Source organism: Triturus cristatus, chromosome 2_1 (assembly GCF_964204655.1).
Source record: "Triturus cristatus chromosome 2_1, aTriCri1.1, whole genome shotgun sequence".
Taxonomy (NCBI): Eukaryota; Metazoa; Chordata; class Amphibia; order Caudata; family Salamandridae; genus Triturus; species Triturus cristatus.
In genome coordinates this window covers 997,132,746-997,159,977 of record NC_140581.1, presented here as the reverse complement: position 1 = coordinate 997,159,977, position 27,232 = coordinate 997,132,746, and the positions used below count along the sequence as shown (strand labels likewise).

Sequence of the window (27,232 nt, the reverse complement as noted above, 5' to 3'; positions counted from 1 at the left end):
ACTTGCTGCACAGGATTTCAAATGTTTTGCTTATTAGAGTATGCCGAAGACTCTCAAAGCTCCTAAGATGTGAGTTATTTAGCGAGTAGGTTCTGCATTATGCTCAAATTAGTTATCTTTTTTTAGGCGGCATCAACTCTGGAGGTTCTTTTCAGAGCAGCGAAGCTTCATAGAAAAATTGTTGTTTTGTATTAAGTTGTCTTATGGCCAACAATTTAAAAAAAAAAAACAACTTTATATTAAACATGCGTCAATGTCCATATACAAAACTACAATACCAATGGTTGATATTACCAATTTGTCATCATACTTCACATTTCATCGACATATGGATGTTTGAGAATAGGCAACAATACTAGTAGAGGTCCTCCTCAAAACACCCCCCGTCAACCACCCCCTCCCACTTCAGCAAAAAATATCCCCCAATTACCCCTGTACTCTTCCCACTGTTGCCCCACAGCCCCATTTCTCATAGATTGTCTTTTCAGCAGCACCAGTCCATTTTGCTCTTCGATTGTGTTACTGTCGGCGAATTGAATGGCCCCCCGGGGCCAGGCGATATTTATTTTGGCCCCCACTGCGGCCACGAGCAGCCAGATATTTTGATATTTAGGCCATGTCTGTTTGCCAGATACACATAGCACATGCCACCTGGCATCCGTAGGAACTTCTTGCCCTATAACCTCCGACATTATCCACGTCACCTTCCTCCAATACCGGTGTATGATCGGGCATTCCCACAGAATATGGAAGAAGGTACCCCTCGTATTACATCCCCTCTGACAATCCTCCTTGAGTGTGCGCCCCAACTTGAACATGAGCGGACTGGTGGCGTAGGACCTGTGCAGGATTCTCAGTTGGACAAGCCTGAACCTTGCCCTAATCGCCACTTCTCTGGGACTTTATACCACCTCTGCCCAATCATCGTCCTCCAGCAGGCCCACGTCAGACTCCCAGGCCTCCAGAGTCTTTAGAATGAGATCTGGGGAGTTATTGATTATCTTCTTTTATGTACATGGCAGGGCTTTCTCCGGAAGTGGATCTAGTACTAATCTGTCCTCTAGCGTGCTTCACTTGTAAATACCTATAGTGTTCTGTGTTCGCCAATTGATATTCTTTTTGTAGTTCAGGGAATGAAAGCACGGCCTGTCTCCGCCATACGTCCCCCAGGCGTACGACATCTATCAATTTCCATTTCATGAAACCCTGTAATCTACTCCCTTTCTGAAGCGTATCACTATCCCATAGAGGGGTCTGTCCCTTCAGTCTATTAGCCCATCCCAGGGAAATGATTAACCGTTGACCACACATTTAATACTATCTGTGTATGTGGTGGCATGTTTTCTGTCTTCCCTCGAACATACAGTGCACCTAGGTAGCCTCTAGCCCTCATCGCCCAGTGGTCCACCCTGTACGCCGGGGCCATTTCTGTCCGTGAATACCCAGTCGTTGATGACCATGAGGTGTGAGGCCCAATTGTATTTCTGAAGGTCCGGAATGGATTAACCACCTTCATATACTCCCTTTTGTAGCTTATCCGTGCACCCCCGTGGTCCCACAACAGTGTTCTCAGTTCGCTATTCACGTCCTTGAAGAATTTGTCAGGTATTGGACAGGGGGTGTTTTGTATGACGTATAATATTCTTGGTAAGACCATCATTTTGAAGAGAACCGCTCTCTCCATAAGAGATATCGGAAGAGTCCTCCATTGGGATACGTCTCTTCTTAAGCGTTCCAGCTGTGGCTGCAAATTCCCCGCCAGAAATCCCAAGTCTGTTTTGGCTATCTGTATACTGAGCTATTTAAAGCTATCCTTTACCTGTAATTTTGTGTCTGCACCCAATATCGGAGGTGGCCCGCCCGATAGCATGTACAGGAGTGACTTATCCCAGTTAATATGGTATCCTGAGTACCCTTCAAAGAGCTTAAAATTCTGCAGTGGCCAGCTTATTGTGACTCAAGGTCTCATCACATACAGAAGGACCTCATCAGCGTACAGTGATATTCTTTCTTCCCATTGTTCTGTCCCCCGTAGATGCCCGAGATCACCGGGTCCCCTCTCACCCACGCTGCGAGCGGCTCGAGCGCCAATGCAAATGAAATCGGTGAGAGGGCACCCCTGCCTTGTATTCTTATGAAGGGCGGAGGAGCGGGACACTGAACCATTCACTCGAACCCTGGCAAGGGGATGTGTGTACAGCAGCTTAACCCAGGACTGGAATTGAGGGCCAAATCCAAACTGTTTCAGGACCTCAAATAGGTAGTGCCTCTCTATACTGTCAAACGCCATACGGGCGTCAAGGTACAGTAGCGCTGCCTCTACACCCCGGGTTGGTCTTTACCAGGTGCATCACCCCATAAAGCCGTGGAAGATTAAGCCTAGTGCTTCGGTGGGGCATAAAGCCCGATTGGTCTGGGTGTATCAGCGTTGTGATTGGTTCTAGAAGTCTGTTTCCCCAGACCTTGCCTAGTATTTTAACCTCCAAATTTAACAAGGAGATAGGCAAGTATGAACTACACTGATCAGCTGGCTTGCCCGCTTCGGGGATTACAACAATGAATGCTGTCCTCTGGCAAACATCCCCGTTTTCTCGATTCATTAAACATGCCTAAGAGATATGGTGCCACTATGCTTGCTGTACATTTAAAGAGCTCCACAGGCAAACCATTTGGTCCCGGTGCCTTCCCTGCCTTCAGATCCTGTATGGCGCATACTATTTCCTCGATCGTTATGTCCTGCTCAATGTTTTCTCCGTCTTCCTCTGACAGCACTGGCACGCATTTCTCCTAGCAGCTCATAAGTCTGTGGCTGTCCTAACAGGGTTAGCATTGTATAGCTCATCATAGTGATCGGCAAACACCTGTGTCATGTCTTCCCCAGCAGAGTGCGCACGTCCGCTTTTATCGCGTACTCTTGCCACCCAACTCCTTTCCCGGTCTCTCTTTTCAAGCCAGGCTATCATTTTATTGGCTTTATTTCCTAGGTCATATACTATTCTCTGCGTTGCCAGCGCAGCCGATCGTGCAGCATTATTTGCGAAATCTTGCAGTTCCTGCTTCCTACGTTCTAACCGGTACGCTAATTCATTGTCAGTTCTCCCACCCTCCAGAAAGCTTGCCACCATCTCCATTATTGTCGCCTCCAATCTGTCCCACTGCAGTCTCTTTTCTTTGTTATCACCTCCTATGCAGGCTTGGACATGCCCCCTCATAACTGGTTTAAACGCTTCCCACAGAGTACAGGCCTCCCTAACCGATCCCTCATTTTCCTGGAAGTAGAGTTGAGCCTGTTCCCGGACTTTATGAGCATTTTCTTTGTTCTTAAAGAACCATGCATTCAGCCTGGGTGGCAGAGCGTATTGACGAATCGGACCTCCCACCATCTCTTCTACTGGAGAATGATCTGAAATGCCTTGTGGACCAATCCATGCGTTAGAAAACCATGCCTCCCCTCACTGTGTCAATATGTGGTCGAGCCGTGAGTAGCTGCCGTGGGCGGCTGAGTAAAAGGTGTATTGGTGAGTGTCCGGGTTGTGCAACCCCCAGATACCTATCAAACCCACAGCCTTGATGAACGCGCGAAGTGCCACCGCCACCCCCATTTTCCTGTAAGGGCCACAGGGGGATCGTGCCAGATCTTTTCAGCTACCGAGGGGAGACTTCACTAAAATTCCCACTACTCTAGGTTTGGTTGTATAACCAGCATGAGCAACCAGCTTATATCCTCATTTATCTAGCACTCGATATCTATGGCCCTTGAGGTGTGTTTCCTGCAGTAGCACAATGCCTGGGGAGTGTCGATGCAGATATTGTAGCACTGTGGTTCTTTTAATACAACTCCCCAGGCCATTAACATTCCAGGACAGGATTTTAAAACTGGTAGCCCCTTGTTGTCCCTCCAGTCTCCTCCCTGTTGGTATCTGTCCTGTTCTCTGCAATATTACCCACTCGTGTGACGGCATTACTGTTCTAAGTACCCCATCCTATGTCTGACAAGATGTATCAACCCTTTGCCCTGACTGTGCACTGTGAAAAAACTGACAATAGAACAATAAAAACCTATAAAATGAAACCTTCCCTGGAATACCCTAACTCCCCTCCCTGCTGGTGGGTAAAGCAACTCCAACCACCCCAACTCGCAGAGGGCCTGTCACCCCAAAAAAATAACCAAAAATGGGGTTGGTCGATGCCAGGCTATAATAGCCTCTACACCGGGATCCTGCCCCCTACCGGTAATAGTATGTATGTTTTAATCCAGTAGGAACGTTGATGATATACCATTAGACCAAGAGTCTCAATGTTAGTGAGTTCGTAGTCGCATTACCTCCCCCCCCCCCCCCCCCACTCTTCACCAAAATAATATAACCTGATCTTCACAGTTCTTGACATCACACCAAGGTCCAATTTTCAAGATCCTCCGTCCCTCTCTAGCCAGGCAGTGCTCCGGTCGCTCTCAGTCCGATTTCTCCTTTGCTGTCCTGTGTTGTTCTCGCCATCGTCCACATTGAGAGTTTAAGCCTACGCTGCACTAGCCCTCCAGCCACTCCCTGGCCTCTTCCGGGGAGCGAAATAGCCACGTTTTCCCTTAGGCCTCGACTCTCAATTTAGCTGGGAACATCATTGAGTACTTGAGTGCTTTGGCCTGCAGTTCCTTTTTCACAGTTTTTAGAAGCACGCCTTTGCCGTTGTACGTTTAGTGTGCAGTCGGGGAAAAATCTGATCACGGCATTCTCGTGACACAGGTCTCCATTGTGACGCGCCGTTTGTAAGATAGGATCTCTATCTCGGAAATTTAGAATCCTAGCGATGATTGTCCTTGGAAGAGCGCCAGGTTTGGGTTTACAGATGGGAGCCCTGTGCGCTCGTTCAATTATGAAGTAGTTGGAGAGACGTTTCGGTTTAAGATGATTCAGGATCCAGTCCTCTAAAAAGAGGTTGACATTGGGTCCCTCCATACCCTCCGGTACTCCCACCACTCTTATGTTGTTTCTTCGATCTCGCCCTTCCTGATTCTCCAGCTCAGCTGCCATGGCGTCTTGTTTCGTGAGAGCCTGAACTCGCTCCTCCTAACTCTTCGTGCTGGTCTGCAGGTGGGCCACCTCCTGTTAGGTGACAGCTACTTTATCCTACAGCTTCCTGAAGTCCGCCCTTAGAAGGTTAACATCCACAGTTACAGTGTCAATTTTAGGGTTGATCGTACTCTTAAGGTCCGCAATAGCTGCCGTATCGCGCTCAACTAGGGTTCTGCCTGTTCAACTGGTTGTTGGCCTTGCGATGCCGCAGTCTGGAGCGGCACCGCGTACTTGTCCATTTTGTTCGTCTGCGCCCCTGCTTGTCCTTTGGGCTTCATTGGGTGTTCAGCTCGATATCTTGACGTACGGTTGGGGGGATTCCAAGGGTTCTTGCACCCAGTCTCGATCTCTGCCACAGGAACTACGTTCTCTCTTCTCCTTTTATTGTCCCCGGAAGATCCGTGTCTGTATCCAACGTTCGGGGCCACCTTTTGCGACTGTCTCGTACCGTTCTTCACTTACCCAAGCCCCGTGGGTGCTGTCACTGGCTTGGGTCGCACCCTGGCTGCTGAGATCCTGCTATCTCGCGTTTGTTGCCTTCTCCGAACGTCAAGTGCGCTCTTGTCTGCTATATCGCTTGTACTGTGGGCGACTCATCCACCATTCATTCTAGTGCACATGGATCTTTTACACCTTGGAACTTTTCACACACTCCTTATCCAGTCTGGAGTGCCCTCGCTCTCAACATCTCGGAGCCTCACAGGACTCAGGCAGCCTGGGTGGCCTCTGGCAGTTTGCTCCAGTGTAGTACGCCAATGTGTCTCGGGCCTTGGCCATTCTGCACTCTTCCCCTGATCAGACGTTGATGTCCCGCTTGCACTCAGGCACGAGACCACCAATACACCTCTCTGGCCGTTCAGCCCTTTGTTTCCTGCTGTCTGGTTCACCAATCCGGACTGACTACCTCTGGTCAGGAAGGGCCGACAGGATAAGGCCTCTCACCACACTGCGCCCCACCCCGCAGGCCTCCACATGCCTCTTGCACTCTTTACAGCAGCCCAACAGTCCTCACCTCTCTCGCCGGCGTTCCACAGGGATGAGGCAATGTCCAGCTGAAGTCTTGAGCTGAGTTTCCTTCCACTGTGCGACTCAGGATCTCTTGCCTGCTGCCATGGTGCCCCACCAAGCACCACTGTTAGGCCGCCGGCCCGATCCCCCTCAAAGCCGCAGGGCGCAAAGCAGGGGGAGGAGCCGCGCCCCGGTCACCACTACGGGGCTCCTGTCCACTGATTTCACGGTCTGGGTCGCGCTGTAGGGCTGCGCACCTCCCCTGGGTATGATTACAGGTCTCCTCTGCAGTCGTCGCCGGCCCCGCAGAACCGCACAGCGCCTTCTCTCACTCTCTCCAATCCGGTGGTTCAGTGACGGCCGTGCCCAGCGCACTCGTAACTGCACAACGGTCGTCAGTAACGTCCTCAGGCCGGGGTCCCTCCCCGCGCGTCCGCAAGTTGTGTTTTTGTTGTGAGCTTAGGCCCTGGCTCTCCCCTGCAGTATTCGTTCCTTTGCGCTGCCACTGGCTGGCTGTAAAGACAGATTTTTCCCGGGATTTAGGAACCTGAGAGCTGGAGTCTCCTCTAGGATGCCGCCAATACGATCTGCTCTGAAGCCACGCCTCATGGGTAACTATTTTTGAAGTGCTGTAGCCACCCCACTCCAGTGATGTCAGTTTTTTTCACAAATTCCACAAAAGCTTGTATGTGGTTTTTGTAAGAATTGCTCCAGGTGAAGGTAATACTTGAGCGATGTTGCAATCATGAGACTAAGCACAGACACTCGAATGCTTACTATTATGATGACGCTGAAGAAAATCATTTTGAGTCTGAGCACTGAACATCACTAACTATTTGACCCTGTTATCACAGGAGCTTGTAGAAGTTACAGCCCTTCTTCTGTTAGTTTGTCATCTTTTACTGCTGTGCTTAGCGATGTTTGGTGGCCCCTTAGGTTCATTTCGATATATATGATAATAGATGGATCAACAGGTAAATGCACTTACATGTGCATATAGTGCTTTTGTATTATACCTATGCACTCACTCCCTGTAGATAAATCCAAGCTTTTTGTCAGTTTGCATAGTATTTTATATTGCCTTCTTGCCCCACCTCCTTAGTCACAAAAATATGATTGTGTAAAATTGTCTATGTGGCTACCCTTCTTACTAAGAGTGCATAATAATATTGATTTTACAAATTGTCCCAGTAGCAAACCAAATTCGGTAGGGCTGCATTAGAAGCATCATTAACTAAAGTATATTTTTAGATTTTCTGCCTTTCTCTCTTGAAATGATGCAGCTCCTTCTGTGTACTCTGGAGAGGTTTCTAAATTGTACTTGGCTCTCTGGGCATAGTGGTCTAGAGAACCTTTTGATGAAAATGTCACTGTTCTGGTGGTCCAAAGCTTCATCTGTCACAGTTTCATAATTCTAATAATATTGAGAGTGGCCCCACATTTTGTCCGATTGTTTTCCTAAACTTATTTTGTGGACGTGTGCATGAATCTTTGCCTCGTGATTAGGGCATGGGATGTTATCACAAAGTTCTCAAAACATACAAGTACAAAGTTTAGCTCAAAATTCATTTTTCAAAGTATTTTTTTTTTTATATTTAGGGAACTATTCCCAGCTATAACAATCCACAGATCAAACTAAATTGTAGTGTGGGACTGTGAAGCGGTTTTGCTGACGGGGGTTCTGCGTTTACAATGTAGATTGTCACACATTAGGGAGGATTTATTGGGAGATGCTTGCCTCGATGATAGGCCTTTAATGGTGAGCTTGTCAGGTGTTGTGATTAACCTTTAGTGAGCAGCATTGTTATTAGCAAGCGTTTTGTTTATCACCTTTAGAAGAATGAAAAGATACTCTGTTAACCATCCATTTATCTTTTTTTCCTACGGGAGGTAAAATGGGAAAACATTTTGCATCCCCACCAGCCCTCAACCCTTTTAACTTGCATGGTTCTATGACAATTGGAGGGAGGGAAAATGATGGCAAGAAAATACATACTGTGTCGAGGATGCATCAGTATTTGCCATGCATTGTCAGAATGTTACAAGGCACGCCATTAAGTGATGGTTGGAATACTGTTAAAGCCTGCAGTTTAAAGGCTTACTTTCTCCTCACCCTTGCAAAAAGGTTTGATATGTAGGGTATTTCCAAACTCATCCTACTCTCAAGTGCCTTTGGCTCTCAATACAACTCTTATTGCACATTTTAGCACTTGGCTTTTAGTTCATTCCCAATGCACCTCGTTCAAAGTGTTAATCCCTGTGAATTACACCCTCTAATTAAACCCTGTACTATAGCTGAGGTCGTGCAGAGGGATATAATGTACTTGTTGGGAAGGAAGCTCCTACATTTCCTGAAAATATGTGGTGTATGACTCTTGTAATCATACAGTTGTTGCCTAGCATTCACTGATACTCGTGAAGTTGCAATTTACACCATGTGGGATATCATGTACACAATGATTGGTCTACTGTACGTCAACTATTCCTCCCTGTCCCCTGCTTACCATGTTGAGTACCTTAACTATCCACAATGTGACGAGATTGTGGGTGGGTGGGTGGGGTAATTGACATTAGCTCTGCATACTTGGTAGTCCCGGTGCATGACCCCTTCCAAACTGAGTAGAGAATCTTTAGAGAAATGGATTCTGTAGATAATCTAGCGGACAGCGACAATTGGACCTCTTAGACTGGTCTCAGAGTTGGGTGGCAGGCAGCTGGATGGTTGGGTTGAGGGAAGCGTTGGCCCTGACCAGAAAGCAGGGGGAACTGCTGTTAACGGATCCACCATCTCATGTGTACCGCCAAACGAGAGCGCAACTGCAAGTGCTTGGCGGTGAGCCTGTCCCACTCTGCTTATCTACCCTTACTTGCCTGGGTGATGACATGTATGGATTGATCAAGCTAATCTGTAGTCGGCCCCATTGTCATAATGGACCTCACCACACTGCTATGGGGATCTTATCCTGGGTTGGCATTGATAGGCAAGCATCCAGGTCAGCCCAAATATTTTTGATTGGGACCTGTCCGAGAGGGTACTAAAGATTCCCTGTCCCGTGAAACTTCTGCTAGTTTTGCCCAATGGCAATCTCTGGCACATATTATGTTTGTGTATTGATCGAAAGAGGAGCTATTACTGTCCTTTATTAGACTGGATGTGCATACTTACTGTGAGGATAAGGACTACATGTAGAGGACCAAATACATTTCAGATAAATGTACAGTCCCTCAGTTCCTTTTAGACGTTTTACAGCATCGAAAAGGGTTGTCAAAAAATGTAACTAGCGACCGAGTGCCAGTTTTCAGTGCATACTTGTGGGAGGCAGTCATTTATGGGCACAATTGTGTTTTGTATCAGACAACATTTAGAAGATTCTTTGATCAATACTTGTACTTTGTACACTTACTATTCTGCATACTTGTGTATGCACGTGTTAATGGTGAAAGATGAAACAAATTGAATAATTGATTGTTAAAGTTGTGCTTACTCCATATGTGAGCAAAGCGAGCACTGATCCTTCCCTCGTAATACACATTGTTTGGGTTTACTGAATCTTAAGACTTTTTAAGTATAACTAAATGATTTGTGATTAGGTTTTGTTATGGTAATATATAGGGTGCAGGAAAGGTGGTAGAAGGATAGGAATTGGTATGCCAATCTGCAACATCTTTGAAGATCTGGGAATAAGGAATTTGGAAATTCTTACACCTTATGTTACAAGCTTTTTAATCTTTAAATATTACCCTGGCTTAAGGTTTAGCAGTGGGATCCCTATTTCTCTATACTTTCTGCGGGAATAGCTGCAGTTTATGTGCCAGGTTATACACTCTGCTCCTTTTATGGTAACAGAAGGGCAGTATTGTCATATATTAAGGTTAATGATAGGAGCAAAGAGAGATGTTCCTCCGATAGTGAGCGATGCATGGACTGATTGCACTGGCTGCATAGGCACGCTTTTGTATGTTGTTACCCGTCCTAGTAATCCATGATGAGGTTAGTGAATGTTTGTGTATCCTCCCAAAATTCCATGGGTCGTTGATGTGTTTGAGGTCCACAGAGCTATTTGCTTCCTTGCAAAAGGCTTGCATTCAGAAATCATGCTAGCTTTTTTGTCTACTCCGATTGAATTGATTGTACCTGTGTTTGTTCCTGCCTGCAGAGTTCTGTATGATGGGAAGGAACGACCACTTCCGGGCTGCGAAACCATCCAGGCCACACCTTACGGCCGCTGTGCCAATGTCAACAACAGCTCAGCTGCCTCCCAACGAATATTTATTACCTATCGAAGAGCTCCTCTCATCCGACCTCAGAACTCTTTGGCTGTGACCGATATCTGTGTTATTGTCTCCAGTAAAGGAGAGACTCCGCCTCACACCTTCTGCAAAGTCGATAAGAACCTGAACTGTGGATTGGTAAGTAAGTGTAAGCCATGCACTGAGTGAGATCTTGAAAAACTTGGAAGCAATGTTCTAAAAGTTGACGCAGTAGCTCATTTTCTTCCTTAAACTCCTCTCTTAAATTCTGATTTCTATTTTGACAGTTTTGTTTGAGTTTCCATCAAATAAGTGAATGCTTTTATGTTGCACTGAAAGACCTGCACACTTTCTCTGCCTGTGAACATTAGAAAAGTAGGGACATTAGCGGATTCTGTAAGAGTGGTGAGAAGAGCACCACCACATTTGAATTGTCTGATCTAATAAGACTAGATATCTATATATTTTTTTTTAAGAATGGAAATGACAATTGGTTGGCTGACTGAACTATTGTTGCATGATCGTAGTTTATTTTACGCCTAGGCTGCAGAACACATTTAAACAAAATGCAGGTAACACCATAGCACCTCCACTTTGTGGCAGTAAGCATGTGCAATGCTGTGCGGAGGCCAGTTATATAAAATTTACGTTCTCAAAACTGGAGTCATTCAATGACTGCTATGGTTGACTCAAATCCATTGGATGTCAGATTCTGTGAGACTAGCATAGAACAAATTACAGTAGTCCAGGGACCTCAGAATTTCTTGTGAGTGACTGAAAGATTACTAAACACCAGGCAGTGGCTAACTGATCTGGGATGTATTCCGGTGCGTTGTTCAGACCGTCTCGAACTGAGTTTTGCTGCCACCGCAAAATGCAAAAGAAATTGTTGATCGACAACAGACCTTTTTATGGCAACCAGCTAATCCAATGATGGGGCTCCACTCTCACTTACGTAGAATAGCACTGGACTCTGCGACATGTTTTTAGCATAAGTCATGGTAGCAAGGGACCCACGTCTGGGCATACCCTGCCAACTTAGGGCAGAGTGTTGAACAGGGTATGCCCAGACGTGGGTCCCTTACTCACTTTGCTACTGGATTCAAGCTAGCCTGGCTGATGACGGCTGATTAGACAGAAACCGGTCCCTGGATGCTTGTTTTCGGTCCTGGGAAGACATGGCTTGGCAGTTCGGGCTGGACTGTTCCCATGAGGCACAGGGTCAGATAGATTTGCATATGGCCATGTCTGAACTGGGGTGGCGGAGTGAGCTAAAGAATGATGATGGATTAAACCCAGATCAGTTGACTGGGGGTGAGTCCTTGCAATGTTCAACACTCCGTCCATCATCCCCTTTGGTTTTGCTTAGTTACTACATTTGCACTAATAAAATATGCTTCTCGTTCCTTTTAAATCTGCATGTTAATATTATGCATATGTCTTTACTATAGTAATTTAGCATTTTGCTAAAAGCACCTTTTCATAGGCAAAGGGAATACCTGTCTAATTCTTTTGTGTAATAAGAAGGGAAGAAATAACTGGCCATTAGTAGAACCACCCAACAGAGTTAGATTGGCAAAATGGGCACCCTGCCACCGGCTGATGGGCTGATGTCTGAGTGCAGTGGACAGCTATCTAGAGGATCTGTCATTTGTTGACCGTGTCCTACTGACCGCCAGGGTTGCCAATTCTTGGAGGTTGGGGGGGCAGGGACAAGAAGGCTTGGAGCAGCGTCGTTGGGAGGTCAGTATTGTGGCTGTTTGGGATGTCTTTAATTTGGCCCCTGTGTGGCTGGTCCAGAAGCAGTGTCTTTCCCTTACCTCTCCTCTACCAGCTCTCACACGGATTCCATGATGAGTGGTGGAGGTGGAGGGAGAAGTTTGAAGAGGCTGAACAGCCTTGCTTGGGAGGCCCGGTGATGTTGTGGTGGGTGCAGCATTACACCTTGGTCCCCCTGGGCTGGCTCGTAAGCTGTGTTCTTTCTGTGTCCCCTTCCTCCACTGGGGCTTCACGTTTAGTCCATGGTGCGCAGGGAAAAGGGGGTAGTATTCAAAGGACTCGCTGAGAGGCCTGGCCGGGTGTTACTTGGGCTGTTCTCACCTCAGTCCCCATGGGGCCAGCCCAAAAGCAATGTCTTTCACCTGACCCCTTCTCCACCAGGCCTTGCATTTCAGGCCACAGAGGAGTGGGTAATGTCCAAAGGCTGAGAGGCCTCGCTGGAAGGCAGGGAGAGGTGTTTTGGCCTCAGCCTGGCCAGCCCATATTTCACAAATTGCCATACCTGCACTTTTCTAGTTTTTCAGAGGGACACGTTGTGAGAAGTTGGCCTGGTATATGCTGTCCACTAATTAAAGTGAGCACCTTGCACCAGTCCAAACGACCTTAATTGATGATTAGGTTAAAGACAACCTTTATTGAAAGCTATCCTAGTGGTAGCTATGGAGAGCAGCCTTCAGGCCAAGTCTTGAAGGACTGTAAAGCAGCTTGTTTTACCAGATGAGAATCTCCTGAATGACCAAATAAAAGGAGAACCACACGAGATATATAAAATATATGAATTTATTACTAAACACTCTCTACTAACCTCTTTATGAGATTAGAGAACAAAGCACACAATATTAAATCACTAGAACGACAGTAAATAGCACAATACACAGCAGGCTCCAGGGGGAGACTGAACCATATATTACGAAAGTGGTATAACAACCCCGACTTGACTAGACACAGTGCCTAGAGCACGTAGAATCGCTGGGACCCCAAGGAACCACCCAAGGTAGTGAGACGGGACCCACGGAGGACGGTGCAGTGTGTGAACACAGACGTGAGCTCCGTACAACTCTATGGGGAAAGTCGCGGTTGGAAATTTAAAGAATAAGGACACTTCAGGGAGGACTTTACGCAAGCCAAATTAAACATAGAAGGTTCTAAGGCCGGCACCCTTGAGAGTACCGAGATACCCGTGTTACCTATCCCAGAGGAGCCGGGTGCATAGGGGTCAAGCGATGTCGGAAACCTTCGTCGTTTTCAATGGCGTGATGCGAAAAAGTGCTGCTGCTGGGAAGATGAAGTGTCCGGTGGATCCAAGCCTGGATCCGAGGTGAGAAGAACCTGAAAGCAGAGGGGACAGAGTCTGGATCACTTCACAGTGACCAGGGGCACGATAGACTAATTACCACTGATGTCGGGTGTTTCAGGTGAGAAGAGGTGAAGCTTGACTCTGCAGCCACGGGAACCAGGAGACTTCGACAACCACCAAAGTCCGGAGGTGAGCTGTCCCACAAAGGATGTCGAGTGCTGGGGGGGCGGGGGGGTCAGTGTCTGGATTGAACACCAACAAGCCTTGGTAACTGCAACCCACGCGGGCAGAGGAAAGATGCTTCGGTGAGGACCAGCAAGGTCCCGGGGACTCTCCAAGCTCGGGAGATGCAAACTGGTCAGATGCGTTAAAGGTGCCTTCCTTGCAGGGGAGTAACTCCTTTGCTCCAAGGGAGATTCTTCAGTCATCCAGCGTAGTGTAGATAGTCTAAGTACTTGGTTTCTGTAGCAGAGTTTAGTGCAGGTAAAATCTAAAGTCCTCAGACTGAGTCGAAAACAGTGATACATCAGCAAAAAGTGGGGGTAACTATAAGAAGCAGATCCTACTCTCCTACACACGTGCATACCTGCACTTGTCTAACTTTTCAGAGGAACGCTTGTACTTCATGGAGCAATTAGTGTTTCCTCTAGTCACAGTTTTGATTTTTCATAAATTAGCCCAGTGTTAATATGCCTGCTGCAATGCACAATGTGTGGCTATCCGATCACAGATTTATATTTTATGTGGTAAGATCAGTGTGTTGCTGCTTTGTCACAGAAGTCCTTATGTTATTTGCAGTTAATCATTTATGCTCTTTCCTTGTGTCTCAGTGGGCTATGATCGATCTTCAAGTACCTTTATGCACCACTGTTACGTTTTGAATTTTGACTTTTTCTCAAGACCAAGCACTCTTAGCATGTAATGCCTACTCCCTGTAACTCTCATGGTCTTATGTAACATAACCCATATATTGATTTATACAATTGTATGATTCAGTCTGTGTACAAAATGTGTCATGCACATTGCTCATTCACCCTACACTGGTATAAATAGCACTATAAAATAAATGTAATATCCTACAGTGGGTTAAATAGCAGTATAAATTAAATAAAAACAAAAAATTGCACATATCCCTTGAATAAAGGGTTTGAAAAAAGTTGAAAATCCTAGTTTGTGAACTTCAAATCAGCAGATAGCGTTAGTTTCCTCCATTAGGCTCCAGCTAGCTCACAGCCAGGATAAAACTCCAATGAAAGAAGAGCTGTATGGCCCTTATAGTGAGGCCTTTGTGCTGGGCCTTTCCAGACATAAGAATGTAAAACCTCCCTCACCCCCCTGTAGATAGCCGCTGTGAATCGCAAGCCGACAGCTTGCGGGTACTGCTGAATGTGTCACGGTGTGAGCAAATTACACCTGTACCTATTCAGCATATTTCACTGGGGCCATCCTGGATCCCAGGTCTGGCCAATAACAGCTGCCCAGTTTGCGATCCAACTGGTCATTCCCTTCTCCAGCATTATACCCAACTCGGTGGTACTCCTTTGACCTTCCTCTGCTACACTCAGCCTTTCAGAGTACAGTCAGGATTTTAATCTGTGGCCATGTGGTCTAACACAGATTCCTGCAGTGGATGCATTAGCCCACTGCACCATCACACCTGGCTTCTCATCATGAGACTCTGCCAGGGCTGCGATGATGTCATTAAAGGATGGCTTCTCTGCACTTTAAAGTGTAGTAGTTAGCAAATGTAGGCCATTCTGCTGCTAATCTGTCTTTGACTTGGAGTTGGACTTAACTGGACTACCTATTGCCTCAGTTAACTGCTATAGGTTGGAGGAGAAACATCCTTTAGGACAAAGCCCCAATCAGGCTGTGCCTTCACAGTGCCAGCAACAGAAGGAACGCGGCTTAAGCACGCATTTGCTCTGCACGCAAGTCGCTACGACGACTTGCTTTAGGGTGCGCATTGGTGGAATGGTGTTTGAATTAAAGTCCAAGACTTGCCCTGCTGTTGCGCAGACAGGAGTTGGAATAGTAAATTAAACTATACTATTCGCAAATCCAGCACCACCCCCTAAGGCAAGTCGTTATAATTACTTGTGTGCTGAACAAATGTGTGCTAAAGACTTGTTTGTTTTAATGACGGCTTTCCCAAGGCATGCCTGATAAACGCATGCGGAATACAGTCATTCATTCGGCTGGAGTCCATGTCTGCATATTACCCAGTGCCTAGACACCTTGCTTGTGAGCTTCTTTTCGCAGACTGTTAACTCGTACTTTGTTGCTGAGCTGGGGCCTTCCAAGGCCTTTTGTCCTTGGAACCCATACCTAGCACTACCTGACCAGTCCTCTGCATTGATATCTTTACCAACCGAGGAGTGCTAGAGACAGGGAAGACTCTTCTGAAGGATGGCCAGGCATCCACTGCAGTGAGCCAGTCAGCAGTGCATCCCCAGTTTGCAGTTTGTATAAAGTGGCCAGAAATTCCCTCAGACCTGAAGTTGAGACATCGGGCATTCTTTCGCCTCAAGGCCTTCCCTTAACTGTTGTGCCTTGGACTGTCTGCCAGATTACATTTTCTATAAACCAGCTTCTTCTGTTGTTGTTTTCTCTGAATGGTGATGTGACCATTTCACCAGCAGCTCGCAAACCTTAGCTGCTCCATAGGACTTCATAAAAGGTACGACCGGGCTGCTATGGCTTGTACCTGTAGGTAAAACAATTCTTTTACCTTGGGAAGGCTTGAAAGACGTTTCATTTTTTGGTGTTTACTATGTAAATGGTAATGAATATTGCTTTATGTGGAGCAATTGTATTGTTCTTATGTTAATTCATATTGTGTTAAAGCAATTTGTAGAATGCTCGTATACACCCGCAGGTGTTTTGGCGCTAGCTTTGCTTGAATGAAAGTAGAATGTGACCCTTAGCTATTAAAAAGCAGAGTTTTAAGCTCCTTTCTAAAGGAAAGCAGGGAGGGCGCAAAGCCCTGATGTGTGGTGAAAGAAGATTCCAAATCTTGGGCGCCTGTAGTGAAGCTACTTCCTCTCCAATTTTGTCCTCTTGAATCTAGGGAGCACTGTTTTCTTGGCCCCCAGAGGATCGCAGATTTCTGCTTGGTTCATACCAGTCAAATGCCTGCCTTTGAAACTCAGGGCCTATATCATGCAGTGCCTTATAGGCTTTGTAGAGAGCCTTAAATTTGATGCTGTTCCTGACTGGCAGCCAGTGTAGCTTATGGATTGCCAGGGAAACTGAAATTTGGGAATACCCTTACGCAGTTGGCATCTAATGGAAGAATGTGTTTGATCATCCTCGGAGTGTTGAAAGAGGATGAAACAGAGTTGACCTTGTTATTGAAAATGAAATTTATCATCAATCACAACTTCTAAGTTCTTTGCCTTTCTCACAGGATTCTGAAGTGATCCTAACTCCTTTGGCCACCACAATGGGGACCAAACCCGGGTATGATTTCCAAATTAGATAACCTCCGTCTTTCCGGAGTTTAGCTTTAGGCAGTGTTTTCTCATCCATTCGCCGATTGCTCACATGGAATTGTGAAAGTTAATGCCAATAATGTTTCTTTTATTAAATGCTGACACCACAATTTGTGTGTAGTCGGCATAGGAGGTAAGGGTGAAGCCGAAGGATTGAATCCACATTGGCAGCGCTGTTACATATTTGTTGAACAACGTACAACTGAGCGAGGATCCTTGTGGGACCCCGCATGGCACTGAAAAAGGTTTTGAAACAAACTGATCCAGATCACAGTTTGCTCTCTTCCTTTCAGAAACTAATTCAGCCGGGCGAGTTATTTCTCTTTGATGGATCTGTGAAGTGAAACATTTGTTCTTTCTAACTTGACAAGAATGATTTTCTTTTCAATTCACATGCTTTAGAAATGGTTTGCCACAGTCAATAGTTTTGAAATTCTATGTTTTAATTGCTGATGTTTGAACTCTTACTGACACTGAGCATGTAGTATACAAATAACTCCAACTATTTACTCCTACTCCAAATTGTAACTCCCCTTCAGTCAACATTAGGGTTTGTAAAATATGAAGTAGTGGCTGGTGGTTTTTGAAAGTGGAGGGCCGTAATATTTGCTCTCAATTCCAGTGAGTGAGCAAAGCAAAGCAAAGATGCACAACTACTAGGAAGGCTCAAGGGTGTTTTTTCCATCAAACAAATTTTGATAACATTGAGGTTAAATAGTGTGTTTTGAAGCAGAATGTTCACAAACATTTGCTCAAAAAAAACCCATAGACTCTGAAAGGGCACATACTTTAATGGTGTGCAAAGTCAGTGAAGCCGGACACTCTCCAGCAGTTGACACATCTAATTCAAAATGTACAATGGGTGCCCCCCAACGAACTTAGAGCCGCTAAGAGCAACTTTCAGAACAGGATTAAGGCAGTCGTCGCCTGGATGAAGGACAGCTGCCTCAAACTCAACTCAGACAAAGCCGTAGTCCTCTAACTGGGCACCGCTCCCTCCGCCTTGGACGACTCCTAGTAGCCCACAGTGCACAGGCACTCTTCCCCCCCCCGCCCCCCCACGACCACGCAACCTCTGCATCATCCTCGACTCATCGCTTTCAGTGAACCGCCAAATCGACGCCGTCTCATCCTCCTTCTTCAGAACACTTTCAAGTGGATCGCCACCGAGTTCAGGAGAACAGTCACCCAGGCGCTCGTCAGCAGCATGCTCAACTAGGGCAATGCACTGTACGCCAGCACCACCCAAAAGCAGCAAAAAAAATTGCAGACCATTCAGAACGCCTCGTCCAGACTTATCCTGGACATCCCCCAACTGCAGGCACATCTCCGGTCACTTGAGACCTTCAATGGCTCCCGATCAACAAATGAATCACCTTCATGTTCCTCACGCTCTCCTACAAAGCCCTCCACAACACTGGGCCTGCATACCTCAACCATCGCCTCTCTTTCTAAACACCTACCAAACATCTTCACTCTGACCAACTGGCCCTGGCCACTATCCCTCGGCCGGAGGAAGATCCTTCTACCTCGCTGCAAAGACCTGGAACTCTCTACCTCTATATCTCAGGCAATCACCTGCACTGCCTCAATTCAAGGAGGACCTAAAGACCTGGCTCTTAGATGCTTACTCATTTTCACTTAGTTATATTGTCACTCATACATCGACAGAATAGTTATCAAGACTCTATTTAGTTACTTGCCTTCAGCTACCTGAGATGCTGTACTTGAGCTGGCGGTATTCTGTAGCCTCTTATGATAGGAACACAGCTTCTTACAGCCTCAAGAACTGAAGCAGAAGACTAGAGTATGTGCAGTGATGTTTTGACTTCAGCTGTCACCTTTTCAACTCACCTTTTCCCAATTTCTCAAAGTGGGGGGGGGGGTTGGTGGTCAGTTAGACTTCTCAAACACTCCTTCCTTGTGATAAGATGAGAGGATGAGATGGTAGCATGATTGACAGGTAGCAGTGGACACAGTAGGGATTAAGGCAAGAGCGCCCATGGTGTCACTATTCGGTAGGTCCTGAGGCTTGGCAGGACGCAGAGGCCAAGGCTAGGACTTGACCAGTCCTGCTCAATCTCTGATGGCTTGTGCCGGTGCCTCTATATGTCTATGCTAGCAATCAGATAGACTTACTGCCTCTGGCTGGAGCAAGGGTAGGCATATTTTTTATGATGCCACTAGTGAATTATTGATCATTATTCACTACTGATATCATAAAAAGAAGGGGGAGCAGAAACGAGGGAGAGTTGACACTGAAAGTTATGTCAGGCGCACATGCCCCATCTTTTGGTGGAGGGCACGTCTGATGGCTGGGTCTTGCAAATGGTTCAAAATCGTTTTGCTCTACCTTTTCTTTCTACCCTGCACACTATTCGTCAGACAACACAGCAGATTTCCGTCGAGCACCTGTCCATTCTGTTTCAAGAGGTACAGATTTACCTCTCCAAATGCGCCATTCTTCAGGACTCTGAAAGAGGAATGGGTTGTTACTCTCACTTTTCTCTCCTTCTGAAGAAAGACGAGTGCCTCTGGCCTGTTCTGTACCTCTGGTCTCTGAATGCCTTTGCACAGAGGGACAAATTCATAATGCTCGTTTTTGCACAGGCTCTCCCCTCTTTGGACCTGGAGGACTAGATGATGTCCTTGGACCTCCAGGATGCGCGTTTTCCAGTACCCATCCTGCAGTCCCACAACCATTCTCTACGGTTCAAGGTAGACCAGGAGCATTTTCAGTTTCACGCACTCTTTCGACTTTACCACCGACTCTCAGATGAAAGTGGCGGCGGTTGTCGTGTCCCATCTTCTGACTTCAGAGATACCAGTACCTCGATTGGCTATTGAAAGTATGCTCGTTGTAATCCGTCATGTATTGCCTCTGGAATACTGCAAACCTTTTGACATCATTTTATTTCACTATCAACAAGCTGAAGTCCCACCGGATTCCTTTGCAGAGCTCTCTCCATTGGAAATATTCTGCACAAAGTGAAGTTCAGGGTTTTCACTCCACTGCAACACGTTAAGAACATTTGGGCTATAATATCAATGTTTTGGGCTCAATCCTGGATCAAGTTGGGAGGAGCTCCGAGGCTTCTTGGCCTTGTGCCTTACTGCATCTTCCTCGTCAGCTGGCACATGCTGGCTTTTCATTGGAATGTGAAGTTCCAATGGGCCCAGCATCAAGGCAGTCTGACTGATGTACTATTGGGCTCCGAAGACACTGCTTGAGATGTGCAGGGGTGACTGCATATCGCGAATTAATCCAGCGGCAGACTCCTCTTCCTCCCCACCCTAAGCTGACAGTGGTGATGGACTTTTTTCAGCTGTGCTGGAGAGGTCACTTAGGGGGAAGTAGGGAGCATGGGGAGCGACCTCTGACCCTGCTCGCAGGCAGGTCGCTGACCCTGCTCGCAGGCAGGTCGCTGACCCTGCTCGCAGGCAGGTCGCTCCCCACGCTGCTGCATTGCTTGCCAGACTTTGCCTTGCCTTGCCTTGCTTGTCTGTATTTATATTTGTTTTGCCAGACTTTGCTTGCTTGCCTAATTCTGTTTTTCCCTCTGCATCTTTCTGTGCCCGGTTCTTCCTTTGCTCCCCCTGCCGTCCCTCACCCATTTTTTCCTGCCGCTGCGACCCCTCCCCCCTGCTCTCCCATTCGCCACCCCGCTCCCGCCTCCCAACTACTCCTCCCTCCCACCTCCCCTCATATGGAGGCCGCGCAGCGGACGCAGGCAGGTCGCTGACCCTGCTCGCAGGCAGGTCGCTCCCCACGCTGCTGCATTGCTTGCCAGACTTTGCCTTGCCTTGCCTTGCTTGCCTGTATTTATATTTGTTTTGCCAGACTTTGCTTGCTTGCCTAATTCTGTTTTTCCCTCTGCATCTCTTCTGTGCCCGGTTCTTCCTTTGCTCCCCCCGCCGTCCCTCACCCATTTTTTCCTGCCGCTGCGACCCCTCCCCCCTGCTCTCCCATTCGCCACCCCGCTCCCGCCTCCCAGCTACTCCTCCCTCCCACCTCCCCTCATATGGAGGCCGCGCAGCGGACGCGTGCAGCGGGCGCGCCTAAGGCAAGCTCGTCTGCACCCGTCCGTGCCTGAACTGCGCCCAGCGCCAGACCCCCTGGCCCCACGGTCGCCACTACGCCCGACACTGCTACGATGCCAGCACCCTCCACGCACTCCACACCGGACGATCACACACCTGCTTCCGCCTGCCAAGCCGTCGACCAGGAAAGAACCCAACTAACTGATGCATCCTCCTCAACACCCACTCCGCCCGCAAACATGCCGTTGATCTCTGGGACCTTCTCGACTCGACCTCCCCTGTCGTCGCCTTCCTGATGGAGATCTGGCTGAACCCCGCCTCGGCACCTGACATCGCCATAGCCATCCCGGAAGGCTACAAGATCACCCGCAGGGACCGCACCAACGGAGTAGGAGGAGGAATCGCCATCATCCACAGGAACACTCGGAGTCTCGACCAACACCGACGACACCCTCCGGACCGCCGAACACCTGCACTTCCAGATCCACACCGACCCCAACACCAACCTCAGAGGTACCCTCGTCTACAGGCCCCCACAGTTCAGCGACTCCATCGCCGACTGCGTCAGCACACACGCCCTCGACTCCATGGACTACATCCTCCTCGGGGACCTGAACTTCCACCTTGAGAACAACAACGACACCAACTCCACCACCTTGGACAAGACGGAGGTCCTCCTCCTCGGATCCACCCCTTGGGCCTGGGATGACTCCTGCTGGCTGACCGCACTGGGAACAGCTCCAACACCCACCGACCACGCACGCAACCTAGGGGTCATCCTCGACTCCACCCTCTCCATGACTAAGCAGGTCAACGCCGTCTCTTCCTCCTGCTTCAACACCCTCCGCATGCTCTGCAGGATCTGCAAGTGGATCCCCACCGAAATGAGAAGAACGGTCACCCAGACCCTCGTCAGCAGCAGGTTGGACTACGAAAACGCCCTCTACACAGGAGCCTCGGCCAAACTCCTGAGACGGCTGCAACGCATCCAGAACGCCTCTGCATGCCTGATCCTCGACATCTCTCGCCGCCACACCACGCCCCACCTGAGAGACCTGCACTGGCTCCCTGTCAACAAGAGGATAACCTTCAAGCTCCTCACTCACGCACACAAGGCACTCCACAACACCGGACCAGCGTACCTCAACAGACTACTCTGCTTTTACACCCCCACCCGCCAGCTCCACTCTCGCCACAGTCCCCCCCGCATCCGAAGAGCGACCTCCGGCGGCAGATCGTTCTCCCATCTCGCCGCCAAGACCTGGAACACCCTCCCCACCCACCTACGGCAGACCCGAGACCCAAGACCTGTTGACCTTCAGAAGATTCCTCAAGACCTGGCTTTTCGATCAGTAACAGCATTCCCCACCCCCAGCGCCTTGAGACCCTCATGGGTAAGTAGTGCGCTTTACAAATGATATGATTGATTGAGATCGGGGGACTCAGGCCTCCGATGGAGGACATGCTCTACATTAATTTGCTGGAATAGATGGCTGGCCATCTAGCTCTAAAGGCCTTCCTTCCACCCATCTGGTTAGGCTGGTGCTGGTTCTCGCAGACAAAACCACTGCTATGTGTTACTGCATTAAGCAGGATGAAGTAGGATCCATGGTCCTGTGTGGGGAGGCTCTGATCCTGTGTAGGTGGATGGAACACCAGGCCATTTTCATGATCGAACCTGGCAGGTTCGCTGAATGCTAAAGTGTATGAACTGAGGAGGTGATGTCTGCTGGCTCATGAGTGGCATCTACATCCCAAAGTGGTACAGGATGTCTTCCAGCAGTAAGAAGATCTCTGGCTAGATCCTTTCTCCCCGTCAACACAGAGTGTCAAAAGTCTTGCGCTTTGGAGATTCATCAGAAACGCGCGTGTTGGGAGGTTTATTCTGGCTGTAATAGAACACAGGACTCCTGTAAACCTTCTTGACCTTCCCTCTCTTGTTCAGCAGTTGGAAGATCAGAAATGACCAGGCCTAAGTTATCTTGGTGGCTCTGCACTGGACTAGAGGAGAATGGTACCCGGACCTTGTGGGCTTGAAAATCTGTTATCTGATCAGGCTCCCACTTCATCAGGATCTCTTGTCTCAGCAACAAGGCTGGACCCTCCAACTGAATATGCACATTTTACAGCTGCATGCATGGAGATTGAGCGGCAGCATTTGAGTGCATTTGATTCTGCTGTTTGAAGTGGTCGATGCTGTTGGGTGCCCTTCCACAAAACTATTTGACAGGCACTGGGATAAATTTGTGGCCTGGTTTGGCTTTCAAAAGGGTGACCTTTTCCAAGCAAAGCTGTTCATTTTCTTTTGTTTTTGATTTGCAGTGGGCACTATCAAAGATAATTTGTTCCCACTATCTGCCCTTCTAGGCTTGCCACACCCATTGTCCTTGTTTAAATCACCTGTTGTGACAATGTATAAAGGCTAGACACGTTTCTTCCCAAACCCCCTATCCCCCCTTCTATTCTCCTTCGCGGTGGAACCTCTTGCGGCCTATGTTCGTGCTCCTGTTGATGTGGGAATTCACCTCGGGGGTGACACACATACAATATCTCTATACGCATGCGGAGTTCATCTTTGTTGGATGGAGGAGGAGCTTTGGATATTGCTTCCACCAGTCTATTTTTAGGTTTAACGCCATCACGACATATAACATGGCCAAGATATGTTACACTAGATTCAGCAAATTTACATTTACTGATCTCACCTGTTAAACCTTTATTTGCAAGTACCTGAAGGACATTCCTCAGGATTTCATCATGGTGTTTTTGGGATTTTCCCATAATTAGTATGTCATCTTGAAAGAATACTACATTTTGAATATGACCCAACAACTGTGTCATAAGTCTTTGAAATACTGCCGCTGCTGATGCCAATCCGAATGGCATTCGGCGGAATTGAAAACATCCAAAAGGAGTACAGAACGCTGTTAAATGCTTGCATTTAGGATCTAATGTGATTTGATGGTATGCTGATGATAAATCTAGTGTGGAAAACCATTTTGCGTCCCTGGTTAGGGATAACATTTCATCAATGCGGGGCAAAGGAAACTGATCCACAATGATGTTGTTATTCAGACCTCTTAAATCCACACATAACCGAACCTTGCCATTGGCTCGTCTGGCAACAACCAACGGAGAAATCCATTCGGACGACTCTATGGGTTCGATGATATGAGCACTTAAGAGTTTGTCTAATTCTTGTTTTACTTCATCCCGCACTATAAATGGAATGTTCCTAGTTTTGTGAATTTTGGGGACAGCATCGTGTTTCAGTTTTATGTAATGTGAGAAGCCTTTTAGTTTCCCTACTTTACTACCAAAAACAGATGGGAACTCATTAAGAACCCATTTTTTAGTATCTTCAGAATCACAAGCTACCAAGACCTGTTCCGGACTATTGGGATTTAAAATAATGTCTAATTTGCGTTGATCTTTCCATCCTAAGACAGATGGTCCGTATTTAGCTACGTATAATTTACATAAGGCAGATCTACCTTTGAATCTGAATATTAACTCCCTGAACCCAATCATGTCAATTTTTTCTCCGGTATAACTTTCCGGACTAATGTCAGGTGGCTCTAAATGACTTTCAATAATGGAATAAAAATGGCGTTTTGAATATGACCCAACAACTGTGTCATAAGAATTTGAAATACTGCCGCTGCTGATGCCAATCCGAATGGCATTCGGCGGAATTGAAAACATCCAAAAGGAGTACAGAACGCTGTTAAATGCTTGCAGTTAGGATCTAATGTGATTTGATGGTATGCTGATGATAAATCTAGTGTGGAAAACCATTTTGCGTTCCTGGTTAGGGATAACATTTCATCAATGCGGGGCAAAGGAAACTGATCCACAATGATGTTGTTATTCAGACCTCTTCAACTACCTTTGATTGTAGTTGAAGATGCCACTGGGATCTATTAGCTTATGCCTTATTGTCGTAGTAGAAGTCTTTCTAGCACACTAAAATATTCAGAGTAATTGCGCAGTAACACCCCTTTAGGAGGCGCACTGTCTTCTGCTGTTGCACTCGCCTTATAAACTGTTTTGTATTCTTCAGCCGTCAAGCTACAGATAAATGCCCTTGTGCGTGCTTGAGGATGGGGGATGATAATTTGATGAAAGGCCCCGTTTTCTGGGTGTATATTGTGTTGGGAAACTTTCCGGTAGTCACTTGTTTACTGTGCACGCTGGACGTCATTACTCGCTTTGTGGGTGTACAGTCTTCCAGGACGCGATTACAAGCTGCTGTCACTGGGATCAATTAGCTTATCGTCGTAGTAGAAGTCTTTCTAGCTTTTAATGTTATGTGATTTTACCTTTTGTTTGTTGCCGTGTGTGACTACGTGACCCAACAAGGAGACAAGGCGCCCCTCCTCCCGCCCCCACCAGCCCCTTGGGCCCGAGGGAGGGAGCTCGCCAGCCAGGAGACCCAGGTCGCCACTCCCACCAAGCGAAGCCAAGATGCCCAGATAACTCGGAGGTTTGTTCTGTCAACACCATTTGTGAGAGGAAGCAGTTGAGGAGATTGGGCGGGTGCTGGGACTACAAGCCACAAACAGACGTAGATAGGCACGTGCTGGGTGGGTGGCAGTAACCCCCAACACCAGTGACGTAACCGAGGAGACTCTCACCCTGGAAACCGAAAGTAACTAAAGCGTGTCATGCCAAAAAATCTTTAAAAAGATGTGCTCCCGAGGTGCTTTCCGTGCAAGTAAATATGCTTCTGTTGGAGAGAAGGGGGTCTTCCAGGGCAGGAGCTCCCTGGACTTTTGCGTACGTCGACACACTGAGCGCTGTCCTTTGCCAAGAGAGCGCCCTGGGCGAAACAAATTCTGTCCAACCCGTCCGCCTACCGTTTCTTTAATTGTGGATGTGTTGAAAAAGTGGTAACGGGAGGTGTGCGGGACATGGGTTAGGATAGGTAGGAGTAGAGAAGCACACAAAGTTAAACCCGTGTCCCTACATCCTTTTAGAAACACTGGTTTACACACTCTTCTGTAGAGCCAGGTCAGAGGGAGACTGCTGCAAACACCTCCTATCACTCTGAAGGTCTGAGCCCCGGGCATGAGCCCAGCGCGACCACACCAGAGGCTGGCCCTGGACAAACTTACACATGCAGACCTGCCAACTCACACGGTGCCACTGTGTGTCACATATCTGCTACCTTCACGCGGTCACCTGGTGAGGAGCCGATGTCACACGATAGCAGGGAAAATGGGAAAACGAGCTGGAAACCACCACAGTGTAGATTTTAAGCTTGCCTGGCGAGGCTTTGAAAAGCCAGTTTCCATTAACTAGTGTGAAAACACATCAGCACATTGGCACCTGCCTCAGTTAGCTGAAGGAGCTTGGTGGAGAGAGGGTGCTAATGTGCTACTTGGGTACTTCTGGGCACAAGGCACCGCCCCCTCCGTGCCCAGCACCATCCTCACAATGTGAAATGTATTTTTTAGTTGATAAGTCAACGCATCTGTGAGTACTTTCACTAGCTCCTCTCCAACCACTTCCTGTTGTGGAAACAAAAATGAACTTCTTAAACCGACAGGATTTAGGGCCTGATGTATAACTTCGGCCCAGCTGTAGGTGAAACAAGCATTACAAATGCAATAGGTCACGCTTTTCATTAAGTTAAAGCCATCTGCTTTGCTATACAATACCATTAGCAAAGCAAATGGCTTTAACTTAATCAAAGGCGAGACCTATTGCATTTTCAATGCTTGTTTATTTTACATCGAGTGTACCTCACCCCAGCCCAAATTGTTTTTCCTTCTTTTTATTAACACAAAAAACAAGCTTCAACTAACTACATTTATAGAGAGCAAACCTCAAATTGAGAGTGGTTAAGCAATGTGTCACATTAATATCTTGGAGTAATAGGCGCAATCCCCTCCACCCCCAAATAATGTACATCCCAAAGCCCTCCCAGAAAACCCAGAAAGGTGTCACGTAAAATCCCTCACTGGCCTCTATATAATGTCCACGATACCCACCTATTCTCCCACTTGCGAGGGCATACCCGGCTTTGATACACCACCCGTTCTGCACCCCAGCACCAGTCCATGTTGCATAGCCATGCTCCGCCGCTCCCCATGCACGTGCAGTATTCCTCTTGGCTACCCCCTCTGCCACTGCCAACTTGGACCATTTAGGCCACGTGAGCGCGCCAGTGACGCCAAGAATGTACCAACGGGGATCTAGGGGAATCTGTGCTCCCACTACCGCCTCCATCCCACGGGCAATACCCTTCCAGTACTTCTGAAGCCTGGGGCAGGCCCACGGGATAT

At 47.5% G+C, this 27,232-nt stretch overlaps 1 protein-coding gene across 2 annotated transcripts in view; it reads left to right on the top strand.

Annotated features, from left to right (window-relative positions):
• Positions 1 to 27,232, top strand: part of DENND4C (DENN domain containing 4C) — a 1,124,311-nt gene that overhangs the window by 147,245 nt on the left and 949,834 nt on the right. For both annotated transcript variants that reach the window (XM_085634595.1, XM_085634603.1), the window contains one exon: positions 10,238 to 10,490. In XM_085634595.1, the coding sequence (XP_085490721.1) occupies positions 10,238 to 10,490 (253 nt within the window). The remainder of the gene's footprint in view (positions 1 to 10,237; positions 10,491 to 27,232) is intronic.